Source organism: Daphnia pulex, chromosome 12 (genome assembly GCF_021134715.1).
Source record: "Daphnia pulex isolate KAP4 chromosome 12, ASM2113471v1".
Taxonomy (NCBI): domain Eukaryota; kingdom Metazoa; phylum Arthropoda; class Branchiopoda; order Diplostraca; family Daphniidae; genus Daphnia; species Daphnia pulex.
The window spans coordinates 6,788,730-6,814,744 of record NC_060028.1 but is presented as its reverse complement, the minus strand read 5'-3'; the positions used below and the strand labels follow the sequence as shown (position 1 = coordinate 6,814,744).

General features: G+C 41.1%; 4 protein-coding genes across 5 annotated transcripts; 2 read left to right on the top strand and 2 right to left on the bottom strand.

Annotated features, from left to right (window-relative positions):
- Positions 1-645: 645 nt before the first annotated feature.
- On the bottom strand, positions 646-7,833 carry LOC124209874 (protein kinase C-binding protein 1-like). 2 transcript variants are annotated; one of them, XM_046608106.1, is made up of 18 exons: positions 7,757-7,833; positions 7,565-7,690; positions 7,310-7,500; positions 7,046-7,245; positions 6,689-6,982; positions 5,731-5,877; positions 5,483-5,671; positions 5,287-5,416; positions 4,815-5,228; positions 4,623-4,751; positions 4,389-4,507; positions 4,145-4,324; positions 3,719-4,070; positions 3,474-3,635; positions 2,897-3,409; positions 2,122-2,838; positions 1,757-2,060; positions 646-1,688 (listed from the first exon to the last, which is right to left on the bottom strand). In XM_046608106.1, exons 7-17 carry the CDS (start codon positions 5,662-5,664, stop codon positions 1,845-1,847), a joined length of 3,114 nt encoding a protein of 1,037 aa, XP_046464062.1. In that variant the 5' UTR covers positions 5,665-5,671; positions 5,731-5,877; positions 6,689-6,982; positions 7,046-7,245; positions 7,310-7,500; positions 7,565-7,690; positions 7,757-7,833; the 3' UTR covers positions 646-1,688; positions 1,757-1,844. The 2 variants fall into 2 exon arrangements, with proteins under 2 accessions (XP_046464062.1, XP_046464061.1); XM_046608105.1 differs by lacking the exons at positions 6,689-6,982; positions 7,046-7,245; positions 7,310-7,500; positions 7,565-7,690; positions 7,757-7,833 and adding an exon at positions 6,468-6,556.
- Positions 7,834-15,517: 7,684 nt separating this feature from the next.
- Positions 15,518-18,191, bottom strand: LOC124209977 (the record flags this gene model as incomplete). Its single annotated transcript, XM_046608228.1, has 5 exons — positions 15,518-16,044; positions 16,272-16,457; positions 16,546-16,711; positions 17,515-17,977; positions 18,051-18,191. Coding segments are annotated over 3 exons (657 nt in total), but the record flags the coding sequence as incomplete, so codon positions are not given.
- A 715-nt stretch (positions 18,192-18,906) lies between these two features.
- LOC124209873 lies at positions 18,907-19,714 on the top strand. Its single transcript, XM_046608104.1, has 2 exons — positions 18,907-19,000; positions 19,113-19,714. The coding sequence occupies exons 1-2, from the start codon at positions 18,983-18,985 to the stop codon at positions 19,677-19,679; spliced, it is 585 nt and encodes a 194-aa protein (XP_046464060.1). The 5' UTR covers positions 18,907-18,982; the 3' UTR covers positions 19,680-19,714.
- A 3,808-nt stretch (positions 19,715-23,522) lies between these two features.
- On the top strand, positions 23,523-25,327 carry LOC124209976 (nucleolar and coiled-body phosphoprotein 1-like). Its single transcript, XM_046608227.1, has 4 exons — positions 23,523-23,676; positions 23,776-24,209; positions 24,266-24,733; positions 24,890-25,327. The coding sequence occupies exons 1-4, from the start codon at positions 23,523-23,525 to the stop codon at positions 25,325-25,327; spliced, it is 1,494 nt and encodes a 497-aa protein (XP_046464183.1).
- The last annotated feature ends 688 nt before the right edge of the window (positions 25,328-26,015 follow it).

Below are 26,015 nucleotides of genomic sequence, written 5' to 3'. Positions count from 1 at the left end.
TTTGGCTTAGTAGCCTATTCTCAATCAGTAATCAGTTATAGAAAATCAAATTTTATAATATATTTGTCAATACATTTTACTATCAGATACGCTTAGAGTTACAGAACATTAGTGTATAACAAAAAAAAAAGAAAAACACTTACAAGGTGTAAGTCAGAGGCAAATAATAAGACGGCTATAGAGGCTGTCTCGGCGGTGCTAGTGCAATTCTAATATTCCTTATTATTGCTTATTAGAAACACGGCATACCCATGGATATCATGATTGTGGGCACCCGGACGGTGAACACTAGTATATTATACCTGGTCAAGCGTTACACACAGCGTTTTTAAAACCGCCAGCCCAAATTTGCGCAAATTTCGACCATCATCCGCAGATGTGTTCGGACGCCATAACCACTAGGCCATGGACATCTATTGATAAACGTCAACTGTAGAAATAAACTATCTAGTTGTCCTAACCCAATCAGTTGTATTGTGTTATTAGCGTGGCTTGGTTTTTAATCTGAAAATAATCATATTCATTATCGAAAAAAATAACTTTAAAAATTCCAATTTCATAATACAGGCCTTTAAATTTTTTTAGTGTTATTACTGATGGCGAGTAGGTTAGCAATACATAAGATTTACAACATTGCCAAGCACATTGAATTTACCCATTTTGTATTTTATTATCCCCTGAATACATATGAAAAATTGATAAGAGCACAAAAAGACGTCATTGATACTGTGTCTCATATAAGACCAGTATGAATAAACACGATATCTTAATCTCCCATTTAGTGTCACCTATTTAGTGACCTAAATTTCCCGCTGCGATTAATTCTCGAAATAACTATTCCAATCCATTTAAATTCAGAGGTTAACCATATCAGTGCCTAAGGCCTTTTAGTGTACATTTCGTCTTGAGTAACGAAGACACTCGCAGTGTCAGTGTGTCCTCACTAGCAGACACAATTTTAGCCACCTAGTGACAGCCTACATACCTTTGCATTCATGCGACTGGACGGAACGGATGGATTGCTTTCGACCCCTTAACAGCTCAACGTCATCCGACTATCAAGATTCAAGTGTAAAAGAGAAATTATTATTCGAAAAAATAATCAATCTTACATGTTAAATAGAGTGGAAAGGCTGAAAAACGATCTATCAACATTTTTAACGTGTTTGAAGCAGTTAAAGATCACACTATGCTACATGTATCATTTTTTTATAACTGCTCAACGTGTAACCTGCAATAAATTTACTCCTTTAACAACAATCTCAAGACTTCTCAACGTGAAAAAGGCCATCTAAACTAGGAAGAGACTATTGTTCAGAGGTATTTACTTAATGTAATAGTAATACCTTACGATTATCATTTTCAATTGAGCATACGTAGTACGTTTCAAAGGCAAAAAAAGCGCTGCATCGGGAAAGTTGTGAAAGGGTTGACTGTTGCATTTTTTTGTAAAAAATCTACATTTCGATGGATGAAAATTAATAATTGTTAAATGCGATACAAAATACGATTCAGTTTCCAGTTCAGTCAAAGATTAGATAAAATCTTTCTGTATTGGTTGTTGAAAATTCGCCTGGGGTAAGAGCACATAATTTCATAATATCACATTAACATTTTAATCACACATGGTCAGCAAAGCCATTCGGCTCAACCCTAAAATCAAAATCCAGGCAAAGTAAATGCCGAAACTAACAGGGGAAAAAATCTCAATTAGAAAATAGTTGCTTCTATCGAAAAACATTGACAAATATCGTACCGTTAATCTCTTGGCTTGTATCATTTCTTCATTTGGAAGAGGAAATTCTACAGAGATTGCCGTTAGGACTGTATACAGACGATTCGCTTCAGCCGGCGAATGTTTGTACGTTACCCAAGGCTCCCGACCGTCCGTCCGATTCCGCAGAAGTTTGCTGAATTTCCAGGGTTTTCTTCATTTCCAAAATTTCTTGCTGGTGTAACGAGCGACATCGTTCTAAGTCCATTTGTAATTGAACAATTGTGGCTTCCAAATTCCCAGCAGAACTCATTTCTTGCATCAATGTCTCCAAGGTGTTGCGGACCTACACAAGTTGAATTAAATCGCTTAAAACATATTTCAAATATGATTAAAAAGAATTATACCATATCTGAAATTTGCTGTGTCCTGGAGGCCAACTGGGCGGTAAGCGGTCCACATTCAGCTTTGTTTTGCACCTGAGCTGAAGACGAAGTGGAATTCGCACCTGTTGCTGCAAACGTGGGCGCAGAGCGATTAAAGGTGAGCAAAAGTCCGCCAGTCCCAAATCCCGATTCCGGACCAACAGTATGCATCGTGTTCAGAGTAAGAGTACTACTGCCGGTACTATTGGCTGTCGTCGCTGATGTTGAATTCGGTTGTTTCATGGCAGCAGTAATCACACTGATGGATGCTGTATCAGAAGAACCTGGCTGAAGAATGATGCTAGGTTGGGCTGCAGGCATCTGCGTCACAGGTCGGACGGTAATTGAAGGAATGCGAGTTGAAGTCGATTGCTGAGTTGTTGGTCGGGCGATCTCCATACCCAAGTGACGACTGGGAATCGACACCATAGGAGGTACGGGATGTTTCTGAGAGGATTTTTGCGATGAAGGTTGTCCTGGATGGCCAAATTGGCGTGCTTTGGCAGGACAGGACTTGCGCGCTTTTGCTGGTTGAGTTGGTAGTCTAGCTTTTTGAAGAGCGGCTGGATCCACTTCGATCACCATAGGTTGGTCTACAGCCTCGTTCTCCTTAGATCTAGCACCGCCTGCTGGTGTTGATCCCACTTTTCTTTTAGGCACAACTGTGATGGACACATTCTCTCCCAGAGCATTCAAGGCCTAACAAGAAACAATTTTGAAAAATTTCTTTATATACCAAAGGAAACAAAATTAATACCTGAAGGTCGCTGGAACTAATAGAACTAGCACTCGAAACATCATTGACGTGTTTGCTCACTGCTTTCTTCTCATCGTTATTAATCAGAGTTATTGAGGTCGTGGGATCCAGGTACATTGCCGGGTCGAGATCTTCATCCTCGTCATCACCAACCAGACGACGATTCGCCTTAGCATTCATTTTCGAGGCAGAAATAATTTTCCCACCCGAAGGTCGATTTGGAGTAGTCTTAGGTGTGGATCTGGCCAGAAGCTTTTGAGTCGATGGTTTAGAACCCGATGGTTTGGAAGAGGTAGATTTTCCGACAGACTTTGGAGTAGATTTCGTTGATGCTTCAGGTTTGGGTTTCACAACCACTGTAGGCTTGTAGTTTCCGACAACGTTATCGATGGCTAGGGAAATTGAACAAGCCTTGGATCCCGTCACGGAACAGGAATCATCTTCGTCTTCAGGATCTGCAGGTTCCGTTTTCACAGCAGGGATCTCTTTCGATGTCGAGGATCTTCGTGACGGCTGAAAGCGAAAGATTTTCAATCAGTTTTACAGTAACGTTGTTTTTTTAACAATTAAAAACTACCGAAGCTAGTTGAGGTTTGGTTAATTTGATGATTTCACAAGCAGCTTCATTGATACTGTTATCGTTCGCAGGCGCACCTGCATTTTTGGTGAGCACATCTTCAACTGTTTCGCCGCAATTCGTTTTAGTGTTGGCAACACGTCCAGTTTTGCTATTTTTAACCTGAAATTTAAAAAAATATATCCAACTATTAAAAATAAAACAAAAGATATTATTTTTTTTAAACAAAAATACCTGTAGGCTACTTTTACGGCAGCAGTCGATGTCGTATTGGGCGTTGGTTGTTTAGAGACTGAAACAGGAGCCATATTCTGACTCGGGGTCGGTGATGCGGATGTTGAAGTGGGAGTAGCTGTTCTTGGCGTGGCAGCTTCGGCAGCAGTTCGAGGTGCAAGTTGTAACATGGCCAAGAAGTTTCGACCTTCAGAACGATTTTCTTCTGTACGATCACCTTCAGGCAGGTTAGCTTGAGGAATCAGGTCGTTATCGGCAGCATCTCCTGCATCTGAATCAGAATTCATCGATTCCGCTTCACCAGACTCCCCAACTCGGCCAGACTTGCATAGTGAGCTTTGTGAGTGTTCTGATACTTTATAACTACCGACCCAACACGAAATCAAAAACAAATACATGACATGATATGAAGTTGATGAATAATTCACGTCAATTACCCAGGAATAAGTTGTTGTAATTGCTCGTCCTCCTTATTTGGGTTGTAAGCCGTACGTGGCGAGGGGTAAGCGAAAGAACCGTAGCGCTCAACAAGCTTTTTGATGTGTTGGTCAACTTCTTCAACTGAAGCAATCAAATTTGCTTTGCGCTGATTTTTTAACTGCATAGGCATTTCGCGGCTGCAAACAAACAAACATTGACATACATTTTTTTTCAAAAAGATAAACCTTGTTCTTGTTTTACCTGTACAAAAAACAATCTTTAGCGGGCACCCAAGCTCGATCGTGTGCACCGAAAAAGCGCACGTCCACATTGCCTTCTTTATTTGCTTTCATCGCTTTAGCCGGCCAATGAGGAAACCCCTGGGGAAAACAACACATCATTAAATAATTTTTGTTCTGCTCATCGGACGTGTCTATCAAGCCACTTAAAACACTTAAAACTAGATTTGTGAGAAAGACTTGAGATTAAATTTACTTTGAGTTTGGCCCAGAGCAGTAAATGAGGCCTTTGACACGGTTCCAGGAACCAGGTTTCTCGTTTGGTGTGAGCATGCACATAGCAATCGGCACAAGTATCAATCTCAGCCATTTCATGTTTACACACCTGCAATTGGGAAATTTGATTTGGTTACGATTTTGAAATAAATCATATTTAACCTTAAAATACCTTCATCAACGTTCTTGCCGTGCTAGTCAATTTTGAGTGAGACGAATTAAAGATTATGCAATTGTGCAAGATCCAGCGGAAATCAGCCAGGAAAGCTCTAGTGGAAGTGTAAGATCTTTGAACAATCTTTTCCTCCAGCTGGCTGATATCCACCGGACTAACAATATACTCGGTGTAGTGCGGGAATTCTTCCGTGTCAACAGGTTTAAAGAAAGGTTGCTCGTCAGCCACCGACTTGATTCGCTCCATAGCGAAGTTGAGCATTTCAGTTAACTGGTCCATTTCGAGATGGTTATGTTTTTCGGCATTGCGAACAGAGCAACATTCCGTACATGTCCAATCAGTCGGAATTCGGGACTGAAGTTGAACGCATCGTTGATGAAACACACGCGGGCACTGTCTGCATTCCAATACCTAATCAGAAACTTCATTTTAATCCATCACAGAAACGTTGGGACTTTTTTCTCATTACCTGGCCATCCATATGACACACCCAGCAAAAAGTGTCATGGCGCGTAAATGTCTTGCTTTGCAATTCCATGAAATGGCTACCAACTTTGGTCGATGGGGTACTTGCTGTTGATGGAGTGCTTGTTATTGATCTAAAGTTTGCAAAAGTGCTAGTTAATTACAAATGCTTCGTAACGCCAGCTTCATTTTTTAGTTACTTTTTGTTTCTTTTCTCTTGAATTGGAGAACTATGAGGAGAATGCACGGCATCTGTCCCTCCTGTATCCTCCCATTTGCGCTTTGTGGCTTGTGTTTCCACTTTAACCTGTTCAACTTCGCTAGTTGCACTTCGAACATACGAGTCCATAGAGCTTTTGACAGCAATTTGGTATTTATGCATGAAAGACCTGTAAGAGAAATCGATCTCCAATATATGGCTTTAAAAAACAAGTTCAGATTTCCTTACTTTTGCTTTGCGATTATGTCAGGATTGATCTGTGATCGCGTGGTACGTCCTGCGGAAAGTGACACGTCGTTTGGAGATGGGCTGATGGGTAATTTAGTCCGGCTAGATCTTCTTAGAGCTGCTGATGGAGTTCCTTGCAGTTTAATGCTAGATGAAACATTTACAAAGAGTTTTTAGAAATTTTTGCCATGTGGAACCCTTGAGAAGGATAGAAACAATAATCAGGTTTTTTAGCTCAAAGATTTAAAGGTGCAATTTTTTAAACTTAAATTTAAGCTTACAATATTGAGAACTATACACAGAACAAAGCTCACTTGCTAGTTTGTTGAAAATTTTCCGGAAGTATACCGGAAGTAGCAATAGCTCAACTGTTGACCTGTCGTCAAAATAAACCAGATATTCGTGATCCCCATGAAAATTGGGGTCGATCTGATATGTTTTAAACGAAATCCAGAATTTGACCAAAATCGAGAATTTTCCTGAAAGTAGTTCAGGAAAATTCTCAAAACCGGAAGTACGAAATCGTACAAAAAATTACATGAACTTTACCACAAATTTTACGAGGATCACGAATATGTGGTTCTTTTGTACGTAGAATGAATATTTACTAAACTACTGACTGAAATGAGAAAACCGGAAGTAGAAAAAAATGCAATTTTCGAAAATCTAACAAGTGAGCTTTGTTAGGGGAATAGTTAACGTCAGTTTTCACTAAAATATTTCCACACAATAGCTACCGATAACTGTTGAAGAGATTTACAAAGTAACTAAAACTGACTCGTTTTGACAGCTGAAAATATAGAAAAGCCATCTAGCGTTAGAAAGAGAAACTTCAAAGTTGCACTTCGTTTACGCGCCAGAAGGTCCTAATTTTTGAACTATTACACAGAAATGGAGTTTAACGCAAATAGATTGCTAGTAGATAATCTAAAAAAAAAATAAGTAAATTGTCGGGTACCTGGGCAATGCATAATCCCGTGGTGAATGACTACAGTCACAGCGGACGGAAGCGACTACTGAAGTGATCCAACTCGTCAGTGAAGCAAGAAAAGTAGTGTAGCAGCATAAGAAGAAATGAAGCTAGATGAGTGGACGTCGCGAGGATAAGGATGGAACAGAACGTTGGTGGAAGTCTTCTGTCATGGCCAGCGAACGCTCAAGGATCTCAATGCTAGGACCATACAATCCCATAAAGATATTAGATATAGACATTGGCCGTCGAATTGCGATCTCAAGGAGGTTACAAATATTTCTGTAAAAAACGAGTTGGAAATTAAAAGGAAGCTTAAACAAAAACAAGATTTCTGTGTCTTACTTGAAGATTTTGGATTAAACCAATTCGACTGTCCACTAAAGAACGGCTTCTGGCAAGAAAGTATGTCATATCTGCATCCGCAATAAGACCAAATGTTGACCGGAATGTTGACCAAAAAAGAAGATCCACGAACTATGATGTACGGCAACGTCTCTTCTGCTTCTGTCCTCTGGGCAGCAACTTCTCAGTCATTATCAAAACTAAAAAAAAAAAAAGCCTTTAGAAAGTAATTTTAAATAATAAGCTGACTAGTGCTGAGGTTACATTTTACATATTCAACACCACGGTTAGGTTTTGTAGAAATACGAGAGGCTGGAGCAAGCTCATACATAAATGGGGATCTTCTCGGCTGGGTTGCCTTCTGAACAGAAGTAGAAACAGTCATAACAACATGCTGCTGCAGGTTACAAAGTTGCGAGATTGGGAATAGATCCTATGTTCATGAGCAAGAGTACCTGTGTTAAACGAAAATCTGAATTATAATGATCTTAATGCATCATTCTGGTGATGGGGAAATACCTTATCTCGGCTCACTTTTATTCCACTAAATGTTGGCTTCAAACTTGAGTTTTAGACTTTTGATGGCAATGGATGGAAAGTGACTCAGCGCTAAGTCAACTTGTTGGAATGATTGACAGTATGCATCTAGAATTTGAAGAAATAAATTGGTTTAATATACAGAATAAGGAAACTGGGTCAAGATAAACCTACATAAGATATCCAGTTCAATTTGGTAAATGAATCACAGAAAAATAGGTATAAATTAGCAATAATTAGTTTCGCCCATTTTCGCCATGTTTTTATCACGATGCAGACGATGGCAAACAGAGCGACCCTAGCGACGTCTAGTAATGAGTTTTTAATCTTGAGTAGGATGCACAGTGACAGCAGACATGAACATACTGCCATATACACATCGTAAGTTCGTAACGTTCATAAATCAATAAATCATAAGGTTACTTCAAAACAAATAATAATAATAAAACACGCCATAACTGTTGTAGACTCATCCGCAGGCGGAGAGAGTTAGCCGACACATGTTTTTCTCTCCCACCACCACAGCATCCAGCAGCACATCTGATCGATCCTGCGCTGGAAGGCTTTCATTCTTAAAAGGGGCAACTTCAATTTTATGCTGGGCTGACTTCCAACTTACATGCTAATAAATAAATTACGGAGGCTGGCTGCTGCTGCTTCGTGAACAAAACAAATATTTATTAATTTATTTAAAAACAGTATTTATCTCTGATTGATGAAGCACATGCTGCTCCCCCCTACATCAGTCCCGGGAGACTTTAACATACAACAGATAGAGAGAGAGAAAAGAAGATAACTGTCAGGGTATTAGCAGGACGACACATAGATATAGGCAAGCAGAACAACCCCATTTAATAAAAGCGATATAGTAGGCCTATAGCTTGCCTTGAGTCTCTTCTGGCTCTTTTGTGTACATCGCCGTAGAGCGTATACAGGGAGGCTACTGTATATCATCCAGGCCAAGATTCTAGGGAGAGTGGCAAATCCCGCGGGATCCATATTTACCCTGATTATGCGCACTCTACAACGACGACAGCTTTTACACCGCGTTAATTCACATTGGGACATTTCGTATAGATTATAATAGACTTTCTCATTTGTATATACGTGCGTAAGGGACCCGCACTATTAATCTATTACCATTATACCGTTAACACAAACAAATGTGTGATGCGGTCTATATATTTAGGCTGCTTTATTGTGTATTGGCACAACTCTCGAGTGTTGATACCCGTTGATACCCCTCATTTACATAATAAGGGTTTATTATGCAATACACTACGCTCTCGGTATGTGCGTAAGCAGCACTCGACATTTTCCCCGGTTTTGAAATTCATTTCAGTAATTATTACGCGCCACACAAAAGAGTCCAATCAGCCCGGTTGGTCGTCTTTAATACAAGCGACAGAACTTTGTGGATAGCCTCCTTCCAATTCCCGCTCTCTTTATTTGGTTAGCATTGTCGAGAAGAGATTGCAAATCTTTTTTTTTCCCTGCTCGTCCCTGCTCCGGGATAAGCCCTCGTTCGTTTAATATTGGATATTATATACCATCTCTATAAGCCTTCGGGGCGCAGTGTGTATAAAGCTGAGCTGCTACTTTCTAGCAGTCACAACAGGAAATAAGTTCTGAAAGAGAAGAATCAATGTGCAACTCTATATGAAAGAAGAGGACAGCCAAGAAAAAAAAAGGAGGGACAACAACACAACAAATTTGTTGTTGGGGAAATAAGGAAACGGAAGTTGTTGGTCCTCCACCCTATTACGAGCTGGCGGAGGGACCAGCAGAATAAACCTTGTTGTCATACACGTAGGTGACACAGAGCTTTTGTGTCTATTAAACATCTCGTCAGTGCCAAGTCGTCTCTGCAGATGGTTTTCATGTCTATAGGCCCCATCTTCCTGTATGTATTTGTTAGTTACTAAGGGAAACATATTTTCCACTCTGTTTCTCTCACTGAATGGTGACTGCAAGTCTCTGACAAGAGTTTCGATTGTGGTCCTTCTGCATCTGCATATATATATACAAGCACTTGAATCGCGCACTTATATATACAATTATTATGTAAGGGAATCTATTTGTATCTAAGCGCGGGCTATATATACATGCATGTGTCTCTAGTAGGATAGCCAAAGCGGAACCGATCAAGCGCCAGTCCCCAAGCTGTATTGGGTATTCATACAGGCCACTAATGCCCACTTTCAATGACCGTCATCAATTAGGGATTAGACGAGAGAAATATAAGTCTCTAACCCTCCGTGCTGCTGTGTATACGTTTGTACACAAGGCCGGGGGGACCCTTTTTTGATCAATATTGATGGGCTCTTATCCGCCTATGCACTGGCTGCAATATCCATTTCTCGATTAAATCGAATCAAGACAAACAACAAAGAGGCTTTCAATTTTTCCTTTTTTTTTTGTTCTTTCTATCTCTCCCCCCGTTGACGACGTTACAAATTTCTTGTCCTATATACAAAAGAAATTACTTTTTTTTTCTTTCTTCCTATAAAGCTCATCGATCCTTTTTTATAGTTGGCTGATGATGGCTTGGAACGGTCGTTGTATACCAGCAGGAACACCCAGGGCCATCCGCATTTTGGATCTAGTTGAATTACAAGCGTAACAGTTAGGCAGCCGAGCAGAGCGGTTAAAAACGAGCCATTGTGATACGTCGAATGATGACTACTAGAGTAGTATCCCAAGTCAGAGGAGGGAATAGTGCGGTCCGCTCGATTGACCAGCCAAACTCGCTAATATTCAAATTCTGGCGCCCGCCCATTTTTACACTGTCTACTGATCTACTGCTACCATACCATCGTCTAATATCCTCCTATCGATCGAGATGGAAATAATCCATGCGACCAAGAGCGGGGGAGAGCTAGTTGTACTACTGCACGATGGCAGATGCATTCCGCAAGACATGGAAGAAAAAAAAATGCAACCGTCACCTACCAGTCGTAGATCCATGAAGTAAAAATTCGTGTCCGAGTCATTGGCTTTTCTCTTTGGCTAGACCAGACCTTAGACAACGAGTAGCACTCCCCCTCCCTCGACTCCTCCCTTGCCTATACCTTATATTCCTAGGCCTATATGGACAAGAGAGAGAGAGAGTCTATTGCAGTAAATTCTGGGTGATTCAGGACGACTCATTCGGGGCGAGCCGCAAAAGCCCCAAAAAGCGGAGCCGGGAATATATGGTGAACGGCCATGATGGCCGCTCTTGACGAGCCAAAAGCGCGCCGTGCAGCAGCCAGGCCAGCCAGCGGCTGGCTGGCCATATAGTCGCCCGAGAGAGAAAAGCCGTTCATCTTGATTATCTGTCAAAGTGGTTTGTAACCGGGAGCATCCCCCCGCCGAGCGCGTCAACGGCCAAGTGCTCGGGTCACGATAGGACATTGGGGGGAGGTCAGTGATTTTCTACCCGTCGTTTTGCTCTCCCCCCAGCACCGCTCTCTCTCTCTCCCACAACAAATAATATTGCTGTATACATGTAACCAGCATCATCGTAGGCCGATTAATGGATTGTCTACCCCCAGCACGGAGTGTATAGACCAGCAGACGACGCTGTCCCCCCTCGCATAGATTTCCCTCTTTTCTTTTTTGATGTTATTTTACGTGTTATTATCAAGTCATTGCTTCTCGTTATCGTAGGAGCGGCTATGCTGTTCCAAAACATGAATATACGTCTAGTAGCACGCAGTAGCATCCCCCCTCTCAGACGAGCAAAGAGAGGGGGCATACTGTGCGCCACATAAGAATAAGGAGATCCATCTTGTTGTTTGGCTTCCATTCGATTGTCAATTAGACGAGATGCCACAGTTCGACACGGTCCTCTCTTGTAGTACACCGAGAAGAACTCTTATGCGCTTGTTTGTGTGTGTCTGTTTTTTCACTGGCTGGGAGAGATAGATAATTGAAGAAGCTTCTTCTTCTCTGTTGAGGGCGGTAGCGATTCTTTGTCAGCGACGCGTCTGATGTTGTTTACAAGGAGATCGCTTCTATTGGGACGATCTTGTTTGTTTTTTTCTTCTTCTTCTTTTCCTTGTTTGTTTGTTTTTCGGGGTGGCTGATCCTTGTCTTTTTCATCGCAGGCGGGGTTTGTGTGTGTGTGTGTGTGTGTGTATGTTTTCGAAGGAAAAGGGCATCATCATACAAGCCTATTATCGCCTTTGCATCTTTTCTACTCTTTTGTTTCGACAAACGACAATACCCAGACGATGCGCGCTCGCTCGGTGAAATCCGTTTGTGGATATTCAACAGAAGGGCAGCAGAGAAAAAACAGAGTGGAGACACTCGAGAATCTTAGACTTGCGTAAGATATCGATCCCCGTGTTTGGAGCACTCGACGTAAAGAATACCCAAAACATCAGCCAGCATCAGTCAGTCATACTTGTATTGCGTATAATGTACGCAATAATGCAGACGACACAAACATTCGAATTAACCGCAATTAATAAGATATTGGTATAGAAAATCCGCCCTCCCCGCCCATCTCACTACCCACCAAAATAAAATCAAATAGGCCTAAACCCCTTCCCTAAAACCAAACCGCAAAAAACGGGTTGATCGCCAGTGATCAAGATCCGCTGGACAGATCAGAATTTTTTTCATATAAAACTGTTTTTCTCGACAAGTTTCATCAAGCCCAACATAGACGCCAACAGGCAACAAGATACGAGTAAAAATTTTCACGAAACATGCAAATACATAGACTGACAATCCCCCCTCATAAGTCATAATACCCGTAAATAAGCTACCTTCGAGGCTACCTTAGACTGCCTTCGTTCGACTGAAAAGGATGCTCTCCAATTGTCTAACGATGCGTCATTCTATAATCTGAAGAGCTTCATCCAACTATTTTTTCTCCCAATAATTCTAATTTGATAATAAATGAACATTTATCAGCGTAAAATTTTCGATTTAGGCATATCAAATCAAATAGGTTTTCGGCCATAATCAAACATTCGTATCTTTTGACACGTAGCCCCATACGCTTTTCTTATTTAGAAATTTAACTTATTCATATTTTGGATGGAATTTCCATTGTTTTACGAGTAGTCGAGTACTGGGTGCTCATCATGCCCATTCGTTTCCAATTAACTGTTCCTTTGGATACCATATGTTCACTGTCCGCTAATATTACCAGGAACACCTTGACAGTAAGTGAATAAGTAGGACAGAATATCTAGAAATGGCGATATATCGTCAGGTGCAGATTTTAGATATATCGATATCGGTATCTATATTATACAGATGTATCGGTATCGATTGTGTTAGATATCTTAGTGGATAATTAGATTTTGTATATAAGAGGCAGAAACATTCTATCGCGTCAGTGGTATAGCTTCAGCTTGCCAATTTTAAAAAGATTGTTGGTTCAATACTTGTTCTGGACGATAATCGTCTTTTTTCAAATTTACTTTTGAACGACAGAGGAATCGCATATCGTTCAAGATTCACGCTAAATATCTATTAGCTGATAGCTGAAGAGCGTGATAAAAAGAGGGGATGTTCGGGAGGGGAAAACGATGTTGCTAATAAATAGTTCATTTTTTTATCACTAGATGGCGGTCTAAATAGTTTGTTAATTTATCGCTAGATGGCGGTCTTTAAATAGTTCATTTTTTATCACTAGATGGGTACGTGTCGTTTGATATCTGTATCTATTGATACAGACAATCGTGATCGTCAGTAACGATATCGATACATCTAAAAGAACTGATATATCTATATGAACATTGAACATAGATATATCGCCACCTCTAAGAATATCCCGCATCAGGATGACTAATGTGCGATCGTTGTATCAAGTTTATATCCTCACCTGGATATTTCAATAACGAAATAAGTCACTCGTATCGATGCAGCGCTCTGTAATTGATATTATTCACTTTCAAAAATAAATTTATCAAACACATTTCAAAATTATTAAACATGGTTTTCAAAATCTGCGCCGGAAAGAGTTTTTTTGTGTCTGTGTGAAGCGTCTTGTCCACATGTGCCAATCCCAAATTTCCTATAAATTTACCGACCAAATCTGAAGAATTTCATTCAACTACTGTTTCTTCAAATAATTGTAATTTAATCATTAATGAACATTTTTCAGCATATTATTTTCGAGTATGACAAATGTAGTTATATAGGATTTCGGCCATTGTCGTTCATTCATATTTTTTGGCATGAAACCCGATACGCTCGTCAGTTGAAAGATCCGAATTAATTTATAACATGGATGGATAATTCTCCAAATTACGGTTCTCAACGCTCGTTCACGATCCCGATAACATGAATGTAGAATTGCCTTACCATTCCTCCCATGTGACTGTTATCCATTGATCAAACTTAAATTCCTTGGAAGGAAGGAAGCCGATTTCGGATTCTTCGTTTGATGAGCGTCAGAACAACTGTTATTTCATCAAACAAATTCAAATGGTTATGTAGGACTCTTTCTCCCGCATTAGATGACTACTGTGCGTTCCTTGTAACAAGGAAATACCCTCACCTAGATATATTAATATCGAAAAATGACACCCGTATCGATGCAGCGCCATGCAATTAATATTGTTCACTTTCAAATTGGAATTATCACACATATTTCAAAATTATCAAACATGGTTTTCAAAATCTGCGCTGGAAAGAGTTTTTCTTGTGTCTGTGTGAAGTGTCTTATCCACATCTGTCAATCCCAAATTTACCGCCGGAGGCCATTGCATTCTTGCAAAAGTTGTCATAGCTAGTGAGTAGTGAGACTAATGGTATAGTGGCTATGGTGCTGGCTTCGTGAAATAAAGTTGTGGGTTTTAAGCTTACTTCTCGACACCGTCGTTTATCGTGATCATTTCCGTGTATAGGAATGGGAATGGGAATGTGTAGCAAAGGCTCGGTACGGACGAAATAACGAAATATCGTGATTAAAAAATTTTCACGCTAAAACACGACATGACGCACAAATAACCATTTCTATCGGAAAATAAAATAATACATAGACAATAAACGGTGAAGTGGTTATAGCACTGGCGTGATTCCAGTCAATTGCCAACAAAAAATTGCTCACAACTTTAAATGAATAATCAATAAATATTAACAAAAAAAAATTGCTCACTCTGGCAAGATTCGGTTTGGCAGGTTGAAAATTAACGGGCAAATTGAGACCGATGGGAAGTAAAGAAACAACAAAAAACCGAGCGGAGACACTCGAGAATCTAAGACTTTGCGTGGAGTGTGCGTAAGATTTCGATCCCGGTGTTTGGAGCACTCGACCAATTTCAAAACATCAGCCATCAGAGAGTCATATACTACTTGCAATGCTTATAATGTACACATGTGTAGCGCGGATGATATAGTCAAATATATAAGACACACACACAATAAGCTTCGGGATATGGCTGTGTCGAAAAAAATGTACTTGTGCGTCAGAAGAACCGAGTAGCCTATCGAGCAGCGACTTGACGGGATATGCCAATTTACACCTTTTTTACCGGGAACTGCTTCTCTTCTCTTCTTTTTGGTTTCTTTCAACAGTTGCGTGATGGGGTCACGCAACCCTGTGTCGACTCTTGTTCTTAGGTCGAGTTATAACTAACAGAGACAAAAAAAAAGCGACGTGAGTTTTGCTCGCCCTAATTAGCCATTGGCTTCTTCTCCTCTTCTTTTATATACACATGGCGTCGCCACTCGAATCGTTATCGAGATAGCCTACTATACACAATTTTTCAGACCGAGACAAGTGGACGGATATGCGATGCAGAGGATCGAAATTCTACGTGGGCGTACGTGGGAATTATAAATGGACTTACATTCCTATCATGTTCTTTTTTTAGTTTTAAAAGATTGAAATCAACCGAATGACTTGGCTAATTATCAATTCAGAATTTTAAAAAAAAAGAAAAAAGTTGAACGCTCAAATAATCCAAATGTCCAGGAATCATCAAAAACAAAATTTTGTAAAGTTCACTATACACTTATATTTATTGGTCCCTTTATTACAACAGGACGAAACTATAGTACTCCATGCGCGCTGTATCACAGGAAAGACTTAGACAAAGAGTTGAATCATCGGAGTGACGCCATGGCGTTACATGACGGGCCATTGGATAAATTTCCGAGTATAGAGAATCAAAAATCGAGATGGGGGGGACGAGTTTCATGCTGCACACATATGAAATGATGGGGACGAAAATATTACGCAGAGAGAGAGAGTAGTAAAATAAAAATGAGCTCTATACGAGAGTAGTATAGCGCTGGGGGTACATTAAGTTGCTATCGGAAGGGAGAATGATATAAAAGAGAATAGTCGGGAGCCGGGAAGTTCGAATGGGGTTCTCTTTTCTCTCTCGTCTATGTGTGCTCGTAATCGAATTATGAACAACTTTTCTTCTTTCCATGGGTTGGAGGGTGAAATTTCCCACTGCTGCGCCCGCGCAAGTAGAGGAAGAAGGACGGACACACACATAAGAGGGATGCTGGTGAAATAAAAAAAAAAAAAAAAAGAAAAAAGGAACGGGTTAGCTGTGAACGTGTCGTTCAAAAGGCTGTAAACGATCAGAAGAAGAATGTTTTTTTTTTGTTTTTTTTAAAGAGAAATACAATTAAAGATCGGAATGGATTGGTGCTGGGCCATTAAAATAAAAAAGGCAAAGGTTTGGTGTGGTGAGTGTCTGCCGTCTGGGAGACGGGCGAACGAACGAACCTGAGGCCTAGAGACATTTGATCGATAATGTCGACGTAATGAGTTGTAGCTTCGTCGTTCATGCACCAGCCGCCGTTGATGAACTCGAAACGCCCTTGGCTGACCAAATCACGCACAACGTCCAACGTCGATTCATCCTACTCCTCCCACCACTGCCAGAAGAAAGCCATTTCCACGTAGATGAATCTGATTCGTTTTTTTGAATTGTAATGAACAAACGATCAGAACGAAAAGCAAAAATCAGAAAATGACAGAATTTTGTGATTTGAGATACCTGCGTTCGGGATTGGCCTGTAATTCTTGGATGACGCTGTCCAGGATGTACTGGACGCCAGCTTTGTGAATTCCGGTGCGAGCTAAGGATAATAAATTGTGTCATATTGTAATTTACTTGGCACTAGGTGGACGTTGATGAAGCCAGGTTTCGTAGCGTGGCAACTCTACGCGGTTATTAAAAAAAAAAAAAAAAAAAACAGAAAAAAAGAAGAAGAAGTTCAATAATTATATTCACGTCGTATATACAATTGCTTCCAAACGGACTGTGGCCTGTGGCAGCGCACTGAAGATGCGTGAATAATCGCTAATAAAGTCTCAACCTTCTTCTCTTTCCTCCCCAGATATTTCGACCGCGTCATTAGTTTTTTCTTTTAAATTGTATCCGTTATTACGCAGGTGGGTCAACAATTGAGTGAAAAAACAATCTCGATGAACTAAATTATTTTTTCTCCATTTAACCCTGGAACACATTGGCGAAAACTAGGCTACCAACCGACGATACCACAGTGTCAGACATCCACAAAAACCACTGGATCTCACGACTCAGTTGTCGTTCCTTCTTGAGTGAGAGTCCTTCAAGTGACATCTTGTTGCCTGATTTGGAACTGTCGTCAGTGTTGATACCAAATATAGGCTGAAGATTGGAATTCCTCTAACAATAGGCAAATTATTTCTTTCAATTCAATTTCAACTACAAAATATTTAAAAAGTTTTCTTTAGTGGAAGCCCAATCCTATCCATTTTTATTCTGAAATGTCTCGGTATGATTTGGTAATATTCTTCAGATCTCACAATTTCAACCAAGTGAAATACAAAAGCAGAATTTCAAATAGATTAGATAGATTCTTCAAGATTTGTTGTTTTAGGAAAAGAGTTATTTAAGTTATCATCCACATGATAGTTTAGAATTAAATACATTTCACGTTGGAATTTAATTCGGAAAGGTTAATTAGTCAGTGAAGTTTACCGGGAATGTGGCAAGAGCAGGCCGATGGCAACTTGTAGATGTCGATGAAGATTCCCTTCTGAGGATCACAAGGATCGAAGGAAAGCATCCGCTGGTAAACATATGTTTGCAGACATTTGCTGCCGAAACAAGGAGCCAGGGTGCGACAAGATGCACCGGGGAACAAACAAGTTTCGACGCGTTGAGTCTGGGTGTATCCAGGCCAGGCGTTTTCTTGGACGATAATCCGCCATTCTCCATCGACATTCACTGCTCGGAGTGGGCGAGCATAAACGACGTCGCTAGGGCAGATGTATCCCTCGTCACCAGACCAGTGGCCCTTCTCGAAGAATTTCCCTTTGTAGTTGGAGTAGTAGAAGTGCGCCTCAGCCAAAGAGGTCAGTCCATCGACCAAATTATCGGCCGACTGATCGGAAACATCGGCGTATTTCTTGAGCACCAACGGGTCGTAATCGATGGCGTACTGAATCGAAATCAATAAGGCAAAAGTAAATAAAACAGTTTGAGAAGTGAATTAAAGTGAGAACTAAACTTACCTTGACTTCTTTCGCCGGATATTCGGTGTCTTTCAGACAAAAAATTTCAGTGCCGGTTTTGGCGCAGGTTGGTGCCTTTCGCGGGTTGCAGTAATTGTTGTACTTCTGACCATGAGCTGCTGGATAAGCTTGTTTGGGATATTGTTAGGGCTCAGCAGCTAGGCCTACCTCTGGATCGGCAAACACTCCAGCAAGCAAGATGGCACTGATGCATAACTGTAAATGTTAAAAAATTGTGAAATTAGGATGACGTTAAAGAGATTGAACAACATTCCGCCATTCGATTGTAGAATAAATTAATCGCAAATGAAAATAATTACTATTATTTCTGTTTGCGATTATGTTATATCTTACTATAGCAGTCTTCATTTTGATTATGCTTTTCCTGAATGCAACTGTGTGAATTAACAAGCTGTACTTTTGATTGTCAGTTGTAAACTGATGCAGATTAGCCAAAGGACGAGGGTTTTATACGTCTCCAGCAATTCAGTGAAAAATGCCCTCCATTCACACTGTCGAGTTTACTTAATTGCAGTTTCACTCGTGGTAAACCTATTCTCACCTGATGAACGAACTCACTTTCCATTATATTTCCAATGGAAGCTGCAATTGTCATTGAAAGCACCTCAATTACCACAACAACTCTACAACCTAGTTGATTTCGTGTCAGTTATTACCACACTAAATAATTTGAATTACTACATCAGCATTGCATAACGGAACATTTAAATTGGTTTAGGTAAAATGCGGTTCACCTCATTTCTACCTATGGTGCTTAAATAGAGATGGTCAGCCAATCAGAACGGAAAGGTTGCAACATACGCAGCAGTGAAGACACAATAGGTAAAAAAGCTCGCCTGGTTGTTTTTTTAATCAGTCGTGTTCTGAGCAGACAACTGAAACAAATAAAATATTTAACACTGGCTAACAGAATGTCCATCAAATTGACTGTAAGTTGTTTGGTTTTGTTTCTGATTGTTTTTAATCGAGAAATATTATTCGGGTGTTAATGTTTTCTGAAAAATAACGCCTACGAATGATAAATATTTTTTTAAAACCCAGATTATTGCTTTGCTGATGGTGATTGGCGTTTTCTCCGATCCTGAGCCCAGCCACTACAAAGCTCCTCCTCCCTACGGTGCCCAGCCAAAGTACGTCGAGATTCCGCACTGCGCCAAAAACACTACCAAGTCCTGGTGCCTGGAAGACTCAGAATATCCCCAACATGAAGTGCAACAAGCCCTGGACCAACACTACCAGGCCGGCGTGGCTTTCTACAAGGACAAACTGGCCAAGTTGAACGACGAGGTTTACCTTTGCCCGAGTTCCGCCTATTACGTCCGTCCTTTCCGGGCCATCAACGTCGACGGCAAGCGGCGCACCATTGTCAACGGCGCCGAGTCTTACGGCATCAAGTACACGCAAACTGCTCGAATTGAAGAATGCGACGTAGTTGTGGGCACCACCTGCCCCTTGGTCCCGTCCTGCTACGAGTCCAAATGCATTCAGAAAATTTTTTTCCATCGCTTCTTGGTCTACAACCCACAAGACTACACCTTCCCTTTCGCCATTGAAAAATTCAAGTTGCCAGGATCGTGCGGATGCGTTGTTGGAGCTTTTCACCTTTAAAGTTTAAATTATGACTTTAAATAAAATTATGACTTTATGACACAATACATAATATGGATTTTTGCTATATAATTTTGACTCCAAATCACTTTTTTAAAAGGGGGTTTGTAGATAAAATGCAAAGGCCCTAACAGTTCAGACGTAAGACATGTCAAGTGATCAATAAGGTTCTATGGTAAAGATTTGAATCGAAATTACATAAAGCCTTAACATAGGTTATTTTTTTCATAATATTCGACGATTGCATGAATTGTCGTAATTATCAGAATCGTCTTACAATGAGAAGAGATTCTCGTTTCGCATGTAACGTGTGCACTACCACTCTTTTAAAAAAACAAAACAGGGGTGATGCAACTCGATTAAATAGAAATGTTCATACCTTTGTGCATAATCTTCGACGATAACTTTTCGGTCGAACGGTCGTCCTCGTGGAGAACTTCTTTCAAATTCAGATGCAGTTGTAGGAAAATATCAACAACATTGTTCCTAAAAAGGCAACGAAAAAAGGATCAATATGTTTCACTTATAATGAGAATTCCAAGTAAAATATATATATTTACTCCAGTAGCCTATAAGTGAATGCTGATAAATGTTTCGTTTTGATGGCGTAGAGATATCAGGGGTGTAAATATCTGGGACATTCCTTTTCACTGTTGTTTTGAGTCTATGTATCTCCATTTCTTTCGGGATAATCTTTAATGAGATGACAAATTTAGTTGTTAATCTCAAGTTTCAGTATAGACTAGTGATGGCGAAAATTCTATTGCACCGTCAGGCTGACGGTGCTCGAATGGGGTTTTGCGCTATTGCACCGTCAGGCCGCTAGAGGCGCTCTGACGGTTGGGGGTACCCCTCTCTAGTCTCTACATCTGACGGCTGGGTATACGGACCCTATCCCCCCTTTCCAGAACCGTCAGGCCGTTAGGGGCGCTGTGACGGCCGGGTGTGCCCTCCCCCTATCTGACGGCTGGGTGTGCCCTCCCTCTTTCTGACGGCTGGGTGTACCCACCTTTCCAGAACCGTCAGGCCGCTAGAGGCGCTGTGACATTTAATCGGGGATACCTTATTCAAAATGTTGTTTTTTTAAACTAATATTTGTATGTTCCAGTTACCTATCCAGAAGTACTTTGCTCAGCGTTACGTAATTTTTAGAAAAAATAAAATGAAATTGAATATGTTTACACAATAAGTACTCTCAGCAACATACTCATCATAAAATTTAATTTAACGTACTTAAATTTACATAACTCCTGTTCAATACTTACGATTAGAACCAATTATTTTTTTATTACCTTTAACGCTGAGCAAAGTACTTACACTGTGAGGTCCTCGTGTGTAAATGATAGAAAGTAAAGTAATTAAAGTTTCATTAAGCATATAAATTTTTAAAGTACGATTTGCCCAAACACCCACACTATATTCTTCCCTCGACCTTACTGAAAGATTTTCATTTCTACACTCCAACTTTAACCACATTCTGTGCAGACTGAAATTGTACAATGCAAATATTAAAAAAAAATTATGAATAAGGTAATAGATCCCCGATTAAATGTCACAGCGCCTCTAGCGGCCTGGCGGTTCTGGTACACGGTACGGTACACCCAGCCGTCAGAAAGGGGAAGGGTTATTCCAGCCGTCAGAAAGGGGTAGGGTATACCCAGCCGTAGAGAGGGCACCCCCAACCGTCAGCCTTCACAGCGCCTCTAGCGGCCTGACGGTTCAGGAAAGGGGGAAAGGGTCCGTACAACACCCAGTCGTCAGAAAAGGGTAGGGTAGCTGGGTAGCTCCAGCCGTCAGATGTAGAGACTAGAGGGGTACCCCCAACCGTCAGCCGTCAGAGCACCCCTAGCGGCCTGACGGTGCGATAGCGCAAAACTCCATTCGAGCACCGTCAGCCCGACGGTGCAATAGACTCGACCATTAGGCCTCGAGACGCACGTGAGGAAGGTTGTCTTAGGTCGTCGTTGATAATTGTATTGTTTTTGTTATCAATTTAACTTGCGGTTTCGGTTTTGAATTTTTGATCGTTTATTCTGCCATGTCGTTAGCCATTGCTTCTCCTAAGCCTCCTTCTCCTTTCGTCAATTTCACGTAACCCAACTGGGTTGCGTCGAATGCTTTCCTTTCTCTCAACATTTTGTCAACATATTGCGGATTCTTTTTTTCTTCTACTTTAAATTTTCTTTTTATTTCATTTCGCTCACGGCCGGGAAAATGCTGCGCTATGAAATCAAAATGCATTTGAAGTGCAAGAAAGAAGCGAGCAGTATCTAATAAAGAAAATATGTTAGGAATTGATTAATCAATAAATTTAATTTTTGCAACCTTGTGCATTCCATCTACCAGCACGTCGTCCCTTACGCCCTGAATCAGAATTCCCTATATCAATGACTTGTGGACTAGTACGTAGTGGACGAGTACTAGGTATTAGGGGAAACAAACAAATTAGAAACTGAAAAAGTGGCCCCAACAGAAATGTTGCCTGGACTTCACAATACTTTCGCCCTCCCCAAGAAGAATGCTGGAAAATCTCAAAAAGTTAACAAAGGAAAAACCTCTCCAGAAGTTGAGGATGATGTAAAAACTGCTCCTGTGGAGAAGAAGACGCCAGAAACAGTTGAAACTAATGGTGATGTCATTGACACTGTCGTTGCAAAGGGGAAAAAGGGAAGAGGAAAGAAGCCTGGCAAAAAAGAAGTTGTCGAAGAAAATCATCTGAATGGAGTCGTTAGCCATTGCTTCTCCTTAGCCTCCTTCTCCTTTCGTCTCTTTCACGTAACCCAACTGGGTTGCGTCGAATGCTTTCCTTTCTCTCAACATTTTGTCAACATATTGCGGATTCTTTTTTTCTTCTACTTTAAATTTTCTTTTTATTTCATTTCGCTCACGGCCGGGAAAATGCTGCGCTATGAAATCAAAATGCATTTGAAGTGCAAGAAAGAAGCGAGCAGTATCTAATAAAGAAAATATGTTAGGAATTGATTAATCAATAAATTTAATTTTTGCAACCTTGTGCATTCCATCTACCAGCACGTCGTCCCTTACGCCCTGAATCAGAATTCCCTATATCAATGACTTGTGGACTAGTACGTAGTGGACGAGTACTAGGTATTAGGGGAAACAAACAAATTAGAAACTGAAAAAGTGGCCCCAACAGAAATGTTGCCTGGACTTCACAATACTTTCGCCCTCCCCAAGAAGAATGCTGGAAAATCTCAAAAAGTTAACAAAGGAAAAACCTCTCCAGAAGTTGAGGATGATGTAAAAACTGCTCCTGTGGAGAAGAAGACGCCAGAAACAGTTGAAACTAATGGTGATGTCATTGACACTGTAGTTGCAAAGGGGAAAAAGGGAAGAGGAAAGAAGCCTGGCAAAAAAGAAGTTGTCGAAGAAAATCATCTGAATGGAGTCGTTAGCCATTGCTTCTCCTTAGCCTCCTTCTCCTTTCGTCTCTTTCACGTAACCCAACTGGGTTGCGTCGAATGCTTTCCTTTCTCTCAACATTTTGTCAACATATTGCGGATTCTTTTTTTCTTCTACTTTAAATTTTCTTTTTATTTCATTTCGCTCACGGCCGGGAAAATGCTGCGCTATGAAATCAAAATGCATTTGAAGTGCAAGAAAGAAGCGAGCAGTATCTAATAAAGAAAATATGTTAGGAATTGATTAATCAATAAATTTAATTTTTGCAACCTTGTGCATTCCATCTACCAGCACGTCGTCCCTTACGCCCTGAATCAGAATTCCCTATATCAATGACTTGTGGACTAGTACGTAGTGGACGAGTACTAGGTATTAGGGGAAACAAACAAATTAGAAACTGAAAAAGTGGCCCCAACAGAAATGTTGCCTGGACTTCACAATACTTTCGCCCTCCCCAAGAAGAATGCTGGAAAATCTCAAAAAGTTAACAAAGGAAAAACCTCTCCAGAAGTTGAGGATGATGTAAAAACTGCTCCTGTGGAGAAGAAGACGCCAGAAACAGTTGAAACTAATGGTGATGTCATTGACACTGTCGTTGCAAAGGGGAAAAAGGGAAGAGGAAAGAAGCCTGGCAAAAAAAAAGTTGTCGAAGAAAATCATCTGAATGGAGTAGAAGCTGCAGCTCCAGCTCCAGTTGCTGAAACCAAGGAGAAAAGAGGACGTGGAAAGAAAGCTCAACCACCAGTAGCAAAATCTGAAGAAATGAGTTCATCACCCAAAGTTAATCCTGAACCAGTTGAGGAAACTGCACAAGAAAAGGACGTTCAGGTGTGGGTGTTCAAGGTGGTTGCAGAGCCTAAATCAAAGCCTGGACCAAAATCTAAAACAGGGCCTAAATCCAAAATGAAAACTAAACCAACTGAAGCGGAATCTGAAACTACTCAGGTTGTTGAACCAGAAGTTGTGGAGAAGAAAGGGCGAGGGAAAAGGGGTAACCAAGTGCTCGATACAGCGCCTCCAACCGTCACAGAGGTGGTTACTGATCAACCCGAAGTCCAAGCTCCGCCAGTCGTTGCTGCAGCAACTGAAGTTTCTCCAGCTCCGAAGGCAAGAAAGGACGTGGAAAAGTAAAGGCCACAGTCGAAGAAGTCCCAGAACCAAAGGAATCAGAAAATCTAGTCACAAACGAACCAGACACTAAAGAGAAACGGGGCCGAGGCAGACAAGCTTCATCGAAAGACGGAGCCAAAAAAGCTGCCAAGGCCAGTGAGGAGCCGCTACCTAATGACGAGACTGAATCTCCTCTTCCCGCATCTCCTGTAGCTGAAACTAAAGAAAAGCGAGGCAGAGGACCACAGGCCAAGGCGCAAGCTGAAGCTCCTGTCGAAGAAACGACCGAAGCTGTAGAAGTTGTTCCAGCCAAAAGAGGTCGTGGGAAGAAGGCAGCCGCTCCAGCTGCGTCCAAAGCTGACGCCGAGGAGGAAGCAGTTGAAGAGGTAAAGGAGACTAAACCCAAAGGAAAGAAAGGTGCCGCTGCTGCCAAGAAACATGTTGAAGAAGAAGAGAAACCTGCAGTCCCAGAAGAACCGGCTGCGTCCAAGGTTGACGCCGAGGAGGAAGCAGTTGAAGAGGTGAAGGAGGCTAAAGCGAAGGGAAAGAAAGGAGCTGCTGCTGCCAAGAAACATGTTGAAGAAGAAGAAGAGAAACCTGCAGTTCCAGAAGAACCAGCTGCTCCTGTTAAAACTGTGGTGGAATCGCCGGAAACTTCGAAAGCTGTTCCAGCCAAGAGAGGTCGCAGAAAGAAGGCAACCCCACTGGCCAAGGTGGCTGCGGATGAAGAAGCCGAGGCAGTTGAAGAGGTTAAAGAGACTAAAGCCAAAGGAAAGAAAGGACCTGCGGCGAAGAAACAGGCTGAGGAAAAAGTTGCTGCCGTTCCGGAAGCAGCGGAAAAGCCCCAGAAAACTACCAAAAGAGGAAAAGCTGCTGTTGCTACTCCGGATGAATCAGAGGCGAGTCCAACCAAGAAACCAAAAGGAGCACCGCTCGAAACGGAAGGTGTTAGGAAGTCTTCAAGAACCCAAGTGGTCAAGACTTATGCAGATGAATCTTCAGAGTCACTTGATCAGCCCGCTTCCAAGAAACGTGGCGGAAGGAAGAAGGCAGCAGCCAACGGCATGGATGGAGTCGCTGAAGAGGCCGAGGATACAAACAAATTTGCATCTTAATTTGACAGAACTTTTGAGTTTCGCATAGTCTGCAGCAATTACGACAACGATGTGGATTTGGGTAGAACTGGTAGACTTCTATGTCACCCGTTTCTCCCAAATGTTGTGAGTAACAATCGCCACCACACTGGCTTGATGGACACCTGAAATAAAAATAAATAATAATAATAATAATAATGGTATAAAAATCTTTCCGCGAAACAGTTTTTGACTTATTCAGTTAATATGCATTGACGCAGGGAAGGAAAGTATCTATGCTAGTTTCTCTAGACACTTGTAGATTCAAACAATTGTTTGTTGAAGTTCCTTTGACGTACTGATCTGTTACCATGCGGGATTTAATTTTCAATAAATGAGCTTCATTTTACAGTGGATAGAAAAGCCGATGCTTTATACTGTGGAGCCCCTGTGTGTAGCAAAATATGTTTAGAAACACTAGTATAATTAAGGTTTTACAGGCTGTCAATGGAAAGGCCACATGTATAATAATTTTTTTTTGAAAATTACGCTGCCCAAGTTCATTACGGTCACGGTCAAGGATGCTTTGACAGAAAATATATTTGAAACGATAATAAAATAGATTAATGTTCTCTTATTTAAGTATTCGATCAAAGAACTGTCTTGCTTACTAAACTTTCGAGCGAGAAATCATGAGGTGGTCGGGAAACGATTATGCCGTACACTAGTC

Excerpts from the sequence above, each read along its gene's own strand:
- LOC124209874 (XM_046608105.1), bottom strand. The coding sequence starts at position 6,541 with ATGGCTTTTCTATATTTTCAGCTGTCAAAACGAGTCAGTTTTAGTTAC. Across the intron at positions 5,417-5,482 it reads CAAGAGAAAAGAAACAAAAA|ATCAATAACAAGCACTCCAT; the intron begins GTAACTAAAAAA and ends TGCAAACTTTAG. Across the intron at positions 2,061-2,121 it reads CACAGCAAATTTCAGATATG|GTCCGCAACACCTTGGAGAC; the intron begins GTATAATTCTTT and ends CAACTTGTGTAG.
- LOC124209976 (XM_046608227.1), top strand. The coding sequence starts at position 23,523 with ATGTTGCCTGGACTTCACAATACTTTCGCCCTCCCCAAGAAGAATGCT. Across the intron at positions 23,677-23,775 it reads AGAAACAGTTGAAACTAATG|AAGCTGCAGCTCCAGCTCCA; the intron begins GTGATGTCATTG and ends TGAATGGAGTAG. Across the intron at positions 24,734-24,889 it reads AGGAGGAAGCAGTTGAAGAG|AGAGGTCGCAGAAAGAAGGC; the intron begins GTGAAGGAGGCT and ends GTTCCAGCCAAG.